Source organism: Populus alba, chromosome 19, assembly GCF_005239225.2.
Source record: "Populus alba chromosome 19, ASM523922v2, whole genome shotgun sequence".
Classification (NCBI taxonomy): Eukaryota; Viridiplantae; Streptophyta; class Magnoliopsida; order Malpighiales; family Salicaceae; genus Populus; species Populus alba.
In genome coordinates this window covers 10,794,156-10,807,355 of record NC_133302.1, presented here as the reverse complement: position 1 = coordinate 10,807,355, position 13,200 = coordinate 10,794,156, and the positions used below count along the sequence as shown (strand labels likewise).

At 33.7% G+C, this 13,200-nt stretch overlaps 1 protein-coding gene across 1 annotated transcript; it reads left to right on the top strand.

Moving 5' to 3' along the window:
* Positions 1-331: 331 nt before the first annotated feature.
* Positions 332-4,589, top strand: LOC118027801 (growth-regulating factor 4). The gene is made up of 4 exons (XM_035031295.2): positions 332-880; positions 1,728-2,082; positions 3,915-4,318; positions 4,405-4,589. The coding sequence occupies exons 1-4, from the start codon at positions 637-639 to the stop codon at positions 4,410-4,412; spliced, it is 1,011 nt and encodes a 336-aa protein (XP_034887186.1). The 5' UTR covers positions 332-636; the 3' UTR covers positions 4,413-4,589.
* The last annotated feature ends 8,611 nt before the right edge of the window (positions 4,590-13,200 follow it).

Genomic DNA, 13,200 nt, shown 5'->3' with positions numbered 1-13,200 from the left:
TGTATCAAATAATAATTAAAAAAATAAAAGGAAAAGTAATTGAGGCCTTGCCCACCACTAGATCTTATTGTGGTCCAAAAGCCATGCCATGCCATGCCATGAAACCTACATTCTGGCAGGGGAAAGAGAAGCAGTAGATATCACTTCTCCAAAAAGAAGAAAAATCTACAGCTGCCAAAGACAGGGTCCCACTGCCTACGTGGAAATCACCTTCCCATAAGAGAGAATTACTACAAGAATCACTTACTGTAGCCTCATGGCCCCAACAACTGAGCAGTGAGAGGCTGCCTTGATTGAATATGGAACAACATTAGTTACTCCTACTACTACTAATCACAATTTGCTAGCCATCTTTATTAACGCCATACTTGGCCTTCAGGATCCCCTCCCCACACTCACTGAGACTGCGACACGCGCGCGCGCACATATACACGGGCACTCATTGTTTTATATATATATATATATATACCCTGGATGGTTCAGACACGGTTTGATCTGTGTCCCGTGTTTCTCCTCATCCCTGTCACTCAGCGCTCATTTGTTTTTAGTTTCTGCTAATATTGTGATCGCTAGTTAGTACAGCAGTAGTGGTATTATCAGTAGCCAAAACTAGTAGCGGTAGTGGTGGTGGTGGATATGAGTACTATTGGTGCAGGAGGGGCTGGGGGTGGTGGTGCAGCATGGGTGACATCTGGGGGGATGGGGACAGGAGTGATGACCATGAGGTCGCCATTTACAGTATCGCAATGGCAAGAACTGGAACATCAAGCTTTGATCTATAAGTACATGGTGGCAGGTCTGCGTGTTCCACCTGATCTTGTGCTTCCTATTCAGAGGAGCTTTGAGTCCATTTCTCATAGATTCTTCCACCATCCCGCCAGTAAGCCAGCTCTATATATTCCTCCTTCACACATATACATTTATGTGTATACTGTAGCTTCCATTTCTTGGCCACTGATTTAGAGTCTTCATTGGGTTTCTTCTCGATTTGATTAGGGGATCGTGTCGAGTATAGACAGCCCTTTCCCTTGTCCTTCTGCGTCTTCTTCCTGTTTAAACACTGAAACTTTGCTTTCAATTTTTTACGTTTTCTTGTTATGGATAAGTAATTTCAAGTTTACACAGTTATGTTGTTTTCCTGATTATCATGGAGAAGTATTTCCCTTTATTGTTATTATCATTACTAAGTGCATGTTGATATATATCTGGTAGATTTGGATTTCAAAGGCTGGCTATTCGTTTTAATTGATTTTAAATCTGTTGGAACATCCTTTTTTTTTTATTCATTTTGATCACAGTCGAGGTTTGTGGGCTACTAATTATGTGGTCAATATATCAGCTTTCAAGGGCGAAAGATTTGACATTTTTCCACTTCTTCAGAATTTCTTGAAGAGATAAAATTGTAATGTCAATCATCTAAATGGTTTTGTGTATTGTATTGATGCAACCTTTAATTTCTTGCCATGACCGTTGCTTTCTCCAAGGATTTGATTCTCTCTTTCATATTTCTTTAGTCATGTGATATGGTGATTAGGAGATGCCATATCACTTATTTTATAACAAAGTCTGACACTGCTGCTTGTAAAGGCTGTACCGTTCTTAATATAAGGAATCATCATGTTCTCAATGCTGTGTATATTATATTTATTGTGGCATAGTGTGTCTCCTGCTTGTCTTGTTGTTGGTATGAAATTGTTTGTGATAACATTTTGAGCATCATTTTGCAGTGGGCTATTGCACTTTCTATGGGAAGAAGGTGGATCCGGAGCCAGGTCGATGCAGGAGGACCGACGGCAAGAAGTGGAGGTGCTCCAAAGATGCATACCCGGACTCCAAGTACTGTGAGCGCCACATGCACCGTGGCCGCAACCGTTCAAGAAAGCCTGTGGAATCACAAACCATGACACAGTCATCGTCCGCTGTGACATCACTGACTGTAACAGGAAGCAGCAGTGGAACAGGGAGCTTCCAGAACCTCCCACTGCGCACATATGGTAATCCCCAGGGCACTGGTTCTGGACCTAACCAATCCCATTATCATATGAACTGCATTCCCCGTGGAATCCCAACTAAAGATTGCAGGTATCATCGACTTTTTATTTACTGGTTGTGTGCCTTTTGGATGCTTTTAGACCAGGAAAGAAAATCAAATAAAATAAATCCTAGATGAGATGACAAAGATGATTTGCTAAGCTTATTCCAAGTTATATGGTATTTAAAAAAGGGAAAAGAATTTAATCCAGATACGTTCTTCACTGTATAGATTTTGGTAATTATGCCTAGCACACTTCATTCCTTTTTCCCTACTCGTGGGCTGTGGTGATGCGAGTAGTGGAGATGTCGAGAAAACCTTTCATGTTTCAGTTGGGCTCTGTTGTCTAATAGAATGGAGAAGAAGTACAGGATGACATTTATTTTTGTTCGTCAGGCTTCCTCCCCCTCTGATTTGGTTCTATATCGATGAAAACTAATCCAACAACTCTTGACAGCCATTAAAATTTGTCTTCAGCAAGTAATTGGCTGTAAACTTAATTCACTCTCTGGTTGAACAGATCATAGAGAGAGAAAAAGCTTACAGCTTTTTTATGGTCATGGATTGCCTGAGATTCTCAGAGGAGAAAGAGTTGTCAGGTTCTACCCAAATTTTGGTGGTACTGAAGATAGCTACACGGCTCAGGCTTTATTTATGGGTTTTTATTTTATTTTTAATTTTGAAATGTTCATATCTCTCTGCTTGGTGATTAAAGCTTGCAATACAATTCCTGTGTGTATGCAATAAGTGCGGATTTCTTATTACATGCTTCATGTCCCTTTTTTGTGTTCAGACAAGTTTCCCTTCTGGGCCCTGGTGTCTGTGAGAATAGCTGTCAAAATCTGCTCTTTGCTTTGGGTCTGCTTCTTCGCTTTCTGTTTTTGCTGTTAAGTTTATGGGGGAATTCTGACAAGCACTCCAGTATATGCTCGGAAATTCTGTTGAAACATTGTTTTTCATAAATTTGATTTTTTTAAAATGTTTTTGGATCATTTTAATTTTAATATGTTGATGTCAGAAATATTTTTTTAAAAAATAAAAAAAAAACATTATTTTGATGCATTTCATTAAGTTGTCTTGAGCATGCAAACTTTTGGTATCTCATTAAGTTTCCGTTGAAAGGGTAAAAGATAGGAGGGTGTCTTTTGGGATTCTGCAGAAATTTATGTTAAAATGGTTAGCTGCTGCCTGGGATCCTTACACTTTTATCCTGGGCATGTACTCTCTTTACTATCTGCCAACAGCATGTTGCCCTCCTTGTGATAAGCTAGTTCCATGTCCAGGTGTTGTCTCCTTTTGCTCTCTGTTACTCTTTTTTTCTTTTTGTTCCGAAGGACTTTTCATTTTAAATTAAAAATAAATAAATAAACTATGAGCATACCTGACATTATAGTTTCATGAACTCTTACCACTCTGCTATTCCTACTTTGATCCCACGATTTGCTTAGTTTCTACTTCCTGCTGTTATCCTGCTAATCTGTATCCCTTTCTGAGCCATATCATGGTTTTGTGTCTTTAACTTTGTTGATGCTGATACCTTTTTCTCCCCCTTCAAATGGAATGAGCTTCTGTTCTTCGTAGATTCATTAACTCTCCTGGAGGCTGATTCCTGACAAAGGTAAATCATGTTCATGAAGGTATATGGAGAAACAGGAACACAATTTGAAATCTAATATTATGCGAACACAAAAGAATAGGATTTTCTTATGAGATGTCGCATGTGTTTTCGCTAGATCAATATTTTGAAGGTTCCATAAATGGTTGACACCCCATCTGCCATCATTGCTGACTCTCCTCGTGATTTAGTTCTTGTCAGGAAATTGTTTTCTAGGTTATAGTAAAAGAAGATTTCTATCAAGGTTCTAATATTATGCCAAAATAGGTATCTTCAAGGACTGAAGCCTGAGGGTGGCGAGCATAGCTTCTTGTCTGAACCTTCAGGATGCAACAGGGGTCTCCAGAAGGACTCACAGCTAGACAATGCCTGGTCTTTGATGCAATCCAGAGCTTCATCATTCCCCACGGAGAAATCGACTGACGACTCGATGTTGAAGAATGATTATCCCCAGCATTCATTTTTCAGTAGTGATTTCACCACCGGAGAACCCGTGAAACACGAAGGGCAGTCGCTTCGACCCTTCTTTGACGAGTGGCCTGAGAACCAGGACACTTGGTCTGGCCTCAAAGATGATAGATCCAACTCCACCTCATTCTCTACAACGAAGCTGTCGATCTCCATTCCCAGTGCCTCATCTGGCATCTCCACAAGCTCTCGTTCTCCACAAGGTGGGTTTTTCCTTTTAAGATAATTGTGTATGTTTCTATGTGATGCCCATCTTTATGTGACTCCAGACTTGGATATTTTGCTGCAGATAACTGAGACGACAGAATGAGAATTTACAAAGCAAGATCAAAGGTGATCCTCTACCGAAGATTGGTGTGTTAACGTGTAAACTCCTAATTTCCCGGTTTCAAATCAAATGGATGAGAATTATTTTGATGTGAGGTAGTTAATTTGATAGATTAAAATAAAAATAAAAATTAAAGAACAAAAAAATGATAAAAAAACAAAGATCAGACTTGAACAATCAGGTTTTTTTGTTCTTTCACACATTTGTTTTTGTAATTTTCAGAGGCATGGGGGATTTTTGTATTTTTTTGTTGGATAATTAATCTTTTATTAAAAAAAAAATGTTGATGTGTCCTTAGTATATATTAGCGAGTGGGTGGCATTTATCTTAGACACCACCTAGTAGCCGAACCTGCTTTCTTGTCATCTTTGAAAGTGCCACCATATCTTTTTTTTTCTTGGTGTGATGCAAAATGACAGATTTTCTTGGTGTGATGCGAAATGACAGATGATAAACAGCTTGTCATTAGTGATCGTTGTTTTCCATTCTTTTATCTCTGTAATCTAAAAAAACATGCAGTTGTCTTTGATTTTTAGTATATATCAGCGAGTGGGTGGTATCTATCTTAGACACCACCTGATAGCTGAACTGCTTTTTTATCATCTTTGAAAGTGCCACCATATCATTTTTCTCTTGGTGTGATGTGTGATGGTGTGATGTGTGATGACAGATTATAAGCAGCTTGTCATTGGTAATCGTTGTTTTCCATTCTTTTATCTCTCTAATCTAACAAAACATGCAGTTGTTGTCTTTGATTTTTAGTTATTTAATTTCAATCCTTATTTTTTTTATTTTTTTTTGTTTTAATTCTTTTTATAAAAGTTTTGTTTGTTTTCAATTAAATTTTTCAATTATAATTTATTATATATTATATTTTTTATTTTCAGACCTTATTTTTTATATTTCATTTTATTCTTAGATTTTTTGTTAAAGTTTTATTAATTTCACTATTTATTCAAAGTATATGTTGTTTTATTTTATTTTTATTTGGCTTTTATTTTTTTTATTTTTTTTTTGTTAAGGTTATTTTTCCTTTTGATTTAACCCGTCCAATTGAACATTTCTTTACCCTCTAATTTATTTTTATTTTATTTTTTACTCTTATTTTTTTAATTATAATTTTTTATTTTAGATTTTTTGTATAATTTATTTTTTTTCTTGATTTTATCATTTGGTATTTAATCTGATAGGGATTGAATTTCATGATTTTTTAATTAGTAATGCTTTATATGTAGTGACTTTAAATTTTTTAATTTATACTTTCAAATTTTTCATGTAAAAAAACATATCAAAACAACCTACATGCTTGTTTATTTGTTTTTTAGAATTTGTTTTATGACCCGCAATAAAGGGCATGCTAAATAGCTAGTAATATAATATAACGAGAGAGGGCTATCTTTATTCTTTAATTTAAGATCCAACCATCCTCTTTATTGCATATGTGTGGTGTCGCGATGATTGTCCTCTCAGGTGCATGTGAAAAAAAAAATCCTTATCTTTTATCAATTAAAAAGGGTTTGAAGTTATCACCTAATATTTTAATCACTAGAAACTCTAACTAGTCTTTATAGTTTAGATAAGAGGATTAAATATGTATAGAAAAGATAATATTACCTTTAGTACGCTTTATATAAGGAAAGTTGCATTGTTTATTTGTTTAATTACTAAGATATTGTTGTGTTTTTATAATCGTCGGTCTGTCTATTAGTCAAAGCATGTCCATCCTAATAGAGTAAACCATGACTTTATGAATCGCACCTAGCCATTCTAAAGCTCAAACATAATTTTTTTGTATTTTTTTTTTTAATATTCAAGAACACATCTTACTTATAAGTTCATAATCATTGGTATTAAAATAAACAAGTTAATTTTTATTTTTTTTTGAAATGTAGGCCAAGTTCTTATGAATTTAATAAACTTGTTATTAAATTAAAAAATACATGAAAAGATATATAAAAACTATTTTTCTTGAATTTTGGTATTTAAAAAAAATGCTAAATCTTTCCATGTATTTTTTATTTGTTTTATGAAAATATGAATTTTATTTAAGAGACCTAGTCATATGAAATTAAAATGTTTAAATGTATTTTTTTAAAAGAAACTTATTATGGTTTTTTGTGGAAAGATATCAGTTTATTTGATATTAGAAAATGCCTCGTATGTTTTATAATTTGTTTACAAACGAAGGCTCAAATTCAATTTAAGTTTTTTATGGTTTTTTTTAGTTGATCAATTTATGCGACTCATGGAGAGATCAATTACAGGGATAAAATATTGTAATTGGTTAATCAATTGTTCAGTAGTAGCAACAGAGATTATGATTTGTCATGCCGAAGATGTTAGAAATTCCTGTTCCACAACATGATCAAGAAAACACAACAATTTATCATAAAAACCATTAACATTTAATAGACTTATGTGTTTATGGTGAATGTACAGTTAGGCCCAAGAGAAAATATAAAAGATTTCTTCCAATGTGCCCAGACCACTTGGTAAGGAAATGAAGGCATCATCATGTTTAAACATTGTATTCATTCAATCAGACATTGTGGAAACTTGTAGTTCTTCTCCAATTGTTTTTCCAATGATGTCCTTTTTTGCTAAAGCTTTGGGGACGACTCTCAAACCTTGACTACCTCCTAAAAATGCAGTTGTTGACACACTCCTCATTACCCTAAGGCTGCCTCCCCCATATACTAAATGAATCTTTCTCTCAGCTAGTATCTGACTAAGATTATTTATCGATTCTATAAACTCTTTTTCTTTCCCAGGACTGGATCCACAAAAAACATAAATATTTTTTTTTTTAAGAGCTGAGGATCCTGCCATTTCAAGACCTGTCTATACTTGTAGAATGTGTGGGTTGAGTAGAAATGAAGGGAAGAAGAAGAAGGTTTTATAGATGAGAGAAAGAAAATGCAATCATATCACCTATATGGAAGTCAGTTGGAGTCTCTCTCTCTCTCTCTCTCTCTCTCTCTCTCTCTCTTTTCTTCTTTTTTTTTTTGAAAAAGCATGTGTATGTACAGGTAATTGTGATTGTGGCTCACATCTTCCCTTGGTTTTATGTCCAAGAACGGCTTAAACGCCTCTATGGGTCGGGGATAGGCTTCCCATCTAGTTTTCTTAAAAACTGGCAAACAAAGTTTTTTTTTAGTCAGATTCCCAAGACTATGATGAGCATGTTCTTTATGAAAATGGGGCTATAAATCATGAATTGCATGATGAATATCTCCACTATGATGAGACTTAAGAGTCAATAGAAGATTATCTAAAGACTCTCTATGTTTTGAAATAAATCCCACCTTTTGATAATTTTCATAGGTTTTGCAGAATGCATATGAGTCCTTGAACATAGTGGGTTAGTAAAATCTACTTGGTGAGATTTTTACAGTCGTATTTTTTGATGAGAAATGATCCCCACGTGCCTTAGAGTGACAAAATTTAATGACACTACTTACCTCATTATTGGGAATGCATCTTTGAAATATTTGATCAGGATAATATTTGAATAAGTAAGGGTCATCCTAATAAAAATTTTGCACGTCGCTCAAAAACTTTCTTTTGTCCTAGTTATTTAAATGAGCTGGCAAAAATCCTGAAACAAGAAAATTGTTATTTTTAGCAAACCAAGGCATTGAACTAAGAGAAAGTAAAGATTCATCAGGAAAGTAATCATCGATTAGTGTGATGTCGGATGTCGAATCTATTGTCAATTTTGACAAATGATCCGCGACAACAATTTTGATGCCCTTTTCATCCTCGATTACTTCCTGTTTGGTCATGGCATGAGGAAATGGAAGTGCTGATGGGGAATCAGTCTTTTCTTTGCAATGTTCATATTCAACCCCTTCCTTATTCTCAGAGATTGACTCATCATCTTTCTTACAAGGTTCAAGAGTGGATTTTTCAATAACCTTACCACTGCGAAGAGTGATGACTAATTTGACTTGATCCATGTGTTGACTTCTAAAACTACTTGTATTTGCATTGTATTGCCCCTTTGGATTTTGTTGTGGTTGAGATGAAAACTTACCTTTCTCTTGAAAATTGAGAGCATATGTGAATTTTACAAAAGCATCTTTAAAATCTGTCATGCTTAGAGCAAGTTGAGTGTTGGTTGTCTCTTACTTTTCAATGAATGCATGCAGTGTTTCCTCAAGATTTCTTCTAGGAGGTTGAGCATAAAGAGGTGCATATCCATGAGAATTTTAGAAATTATGGTGTGCTTGAAACAGTGGCTGTGAAGTTTATGCATTATTGTTACCACTCTTCCAACTGAAATTTGGGTGATTTCTCCAATCAGGGTTGTATGTTTGTGAGTATGGGTTATGATTGAGACTTTGGAAACTATTTAAAGCACGAGCTTGTTCATGAAGACATTCTTTGAAAGAAGGTAAAGTTGGATAGTCATTGATTGCATGTTCATTCATTTAACAGATTTGATATATAATGTCTTGAACATATTTTAATTGACCACTCTTTTTAAATTCAAGTGCCTCGATTTTTCTATCTAAAGATGCAAATTTGGTTTAGAGGTCATGATCTTCTCTAATGTTGTATATACCTCCACTAGATGTATGAGGTTGAGTTTTACCCGGTGCCTCATAAGTGCTCGTAGTGTCCTAATTTTAAGCATTTTTAGCTAGCAAATCTAAGTAACCCATTGCTTCATCAGGGTCTTTATTTTCAAAATTTTCATTGCACATCAATTCCACCATTTATCTATCTTTAGGTGTTAACCCTTCATAAAAATATGAAATCAAACTCCAAGTTTCAAAACCATGATGAGGGCAAGTATTAAGCAAGTCTCGATACCTATCCCAACATTGGTAAAATGTTTCTCCCTGTTTTTTTTAGTGAAAGTGATGATTTGTCTTTTAAAAAAGTTTGTTATGTGAGACGGAAAAAACTTTTTTAAAAATTATTATTGCATTTCATCCCAAGCACGTATGGATCTTGGTCTTAAAATTTATAACCATGTTTTAGCTTTATCTTTTAATGAAAAAGGAAAAGGCTTTAATCTGATAGTGTTCATGCTACAATTTGAGTCACTATAAGTGTTACAAACTTATTTAAATTCTCTCAAATAAAAGTATGGATTTTCTAGATTTAAGCTATGAAAAGAAGATAAAAGTTGAATAATGTCCGACTTAAAATTAAAATGAGATGCATCTTGAGGAAAAAATATACATGATTGCGCAATTGTTCTTGTTGGATTCATGTAGTCTCTAAGTGTTCTAACCCGATTATTCTTATTATAAAGCAATTGATTATCCTCTTCAGCCATGTTTTCTAAAGAAGATGAGGATACCCTATAAAGTCTATCATTTAATGTACATGACCAAACTCTCATGCACATATAAGAAGAGAATAAAAAGAAGAAAATAAAAGGAAAAAGAAAAAGAAAAGGAGACAAAACACAAGAAACAAAAGTTAGATAAACAAAAAGTGAATTGAGAAAAATATAACAAAATTTATAATTTTTATAGAAATTTATCTCCTTGGGAACGGCGCCAAAAACTTGACACGACCAAAAGATTGATGTCTTCTCCCAAGTGCAGGAGTGTCGAAGTAATAAATAACCCGATAAGACTGAAGTCAAACCATAGAGAGGTTAACTATATAAATTATAAACAACAACAACAACAATAGTAGTAGCAATAATAATAATAATAAAGAGAGCTTTGAGATGTGATATTGATATAAGAATTAAACAATGATAAAAACAATTGTCAAGGTTAGAGGATCCACTAATGGTATTAGAAATAATTATAGTATAAACTCTTTTTATTACTCAATTGAAAACCACACACAAAGGAGGTTCCAATCGGATGATTTATCCTTAATAGTTCATTATAAATTGTTAACATGATAATATTAATTATCTTATTTAAGTAACACCATACTTTTAAATATTGTCAAGAATTCATGATGCTAACTTATGTTAATAACAATTCATGTTCTTTTCATAGTCAGGTGTAGGTTATACCATACAGTTGGCTATGAAAGTGCCAAGCATTTGTGTCCCAAGTGTTATACAACACAAATCTAGATTAACCATTTAACAAGCAAGGTATAAATAATTAGTAAGATAAAAAGATAAGACATGTTAATAACAAACTTTCTTGGATATAAATATTGAAGTCCATGTTGAGTTTATATTATACATATTCTAACACCATTAGTAAAATCTTTTCATCTTGACATAATAAACTTAATTAAACATAATGAAGAAGATAAACATAAATAAATAACACAAGTATAGTAAAGGAAATGAAAAGCATAAATAAGAGATTAAAGAAAATATAACATGAAATAAAATTTAAACATTACAAAAATATAAAAAAAGAAATAAAGAGCATGATCTTGATCTGAAAACCAAGATGCCTAAATGTATGGCAAATGCCTCCTTTTATAGGCCAAAATTTGAAACTATTGATTTGATGACTAATTGTTGAGTGGGTGGCCAACTCTGACTTGGTGAAAATTCTTATCTTCTTGTCTGAACAAAACGTCATTGTTAACATCAGAATTGGAACCAACTATACTTATGAAAGTTCTAGGAAATTGTCTTATCTTTCTAGAAAAAAACAATTGAGGTCATTTGGACTTTTAGAACTCGAGATATGGGTTGAACACTGAACAGTGTCTGGGTTGCAGGACAGATTCAAACTTCTCCGTTGTTGCTATAATTTGGACTTGAAAATGACCTTTTTAAATCTTGGACTCTCATGAAAGTTGTAGCCATAAGTGTTACCTTTTCATCCATATAAAGCATACTTAAATTCGAGATCTACAGCTCCAAATATGACTTAATTATCGAACAGTGTTCCAGTTTGGACTGCACAACATCTATTTTCTAGGTTTGACCCTCTTTTATCCTTTCAATTTCAATATGTAAACTTATCAATCAATCCTTTCATTTATATGATAGGCCTGCATTTAAGATGAATATTTACCATAAATTAAATGTATCTTATATTATTAGATATGTTATTATAAAACATGCTTTAGTTAAGGAGTTATTGATACTTCAAGTGCAAAATAATTATATAAAACCTTGATAAAAATGCATTTTTAAGTACTAATCAATGTCCTAATTGAGGACAAAATTGGTTCTAAAGTCGATAAAAAACCCAACCTACTCCCTTGTTTTTTCCTTCCCCAGTCGATAGTTCTCTCTTCTCTTTCTTTCTCTCTACCACTACCACCACCTCTTACATATGTCAAAGACAACCACTAACAGACTAGCTCCTCCCCCTCAGCACCATCGTGGTCCAACAAAAAAAACCACCGCATGTTTCCCCTCCTCTTTATAGTTTTTGGTTTCTTCCCCCCAACAATCGACATCGGCCATCATTTCCTCTACCGAAGCCTCCCAAGGGTTGAACATACTCACCATTGTCGCAACCCCCAAACTAAGTAACCTTTCCCCCTTTCTTCCTTTTTTTTTCTTCTTCCCCCCCGCACCGTCATCGCATGCATGCAGAATGAGAATTCATTCTGCATATAGAGGGAAATAATTAACCCCCCTGAAGTCAGGCTGAACCTATTTTAGCCCAGCCCATAAGGCTAGGCCGGGTTTAGCCTAGCAAAAAAAAAAGAAAAAAAAAAAAGAGGAGATGAACCTTGATCTTGTAGGTTGTTGTCGGCCCAGCCTGGCTGGGTTCGACCTATATATGTAATAATAATATAATATTATATATTATAAAAAAAATAAAACAAAAAATTCAAAAAAAAAACCCAAGGGCATTTCAAAATATTTCTGATTTTCTCGCGTATTTTTGTATCAATTTTGTTTAATATTGGGTTGTATTTTTGCACTATAAGATACAAATCTGGTATTAAAATACTTGATTTTCTCCAAAAATTTTCTTAAAAAAATTAAAATTAAAACAAAATCTCAAAGATTTTAAATTAATTTTCCCTTTTCAAAAATAAAATAATATTTTGTTTTCATGTATATGGTGAGATCCTAAAAATTTTTCTAAGCATATTTTAAAAAAAAAAAAACAATAACAAAAAAATTGCATCTTTATCATGTAAAAAAGAAAAAAAATAAATATTGTAACTAGTTTATCATTATCCATTAGAATTTGACCAAAATATCAAAAACTATTTACCAATCATTTCATTCATTTTTATATTAGGGTTTAGATGTACACTTTAATATTCGAGGGGTGCACAACTATATAATAGAGTATACCCTCGGTACTAAAGATATAAAGTGGAAAATAAATACGAGGCTAAAATTTAGACTTTAGAATGTTAAGACTTCACCTAATAAGGTAGAGATTTTCTCATAATGAGAGATTTACCTTATACCTTAGAAAAAGACTAATAGATAGGAACTTGACCTAGAAAAACAATCAAACAACAATGCAATCTATTTTAGGTAGGGTGCATTGGGGATGATGTATCTTCCTCTTTCACAATTAATCTCTTACTCAGATTCTCGCAGACTATAAGTTCCCAGTAACCATAATATTAGGTGTCAACTCCTAAACCTTAATCATAATTTTATGATTAAACTCAAAATCTTTTTCCTTCCCAATAACACACTTCTTATAGAGGCACACATGAGATCCTTCTGTGTCGATCCAAGGGCTAATATTTGACACAAGTAGAGACCAAGTGTCCCTCTTCCAACCTCTATAAATAGATAAGGATTTCATGTTTTGAAGGAGGAGAAAACTGGTTCCAAAATCAATAAAAAAACCAGTATGCTCCCTGGTTTTTTCCTTCCCTAACCAA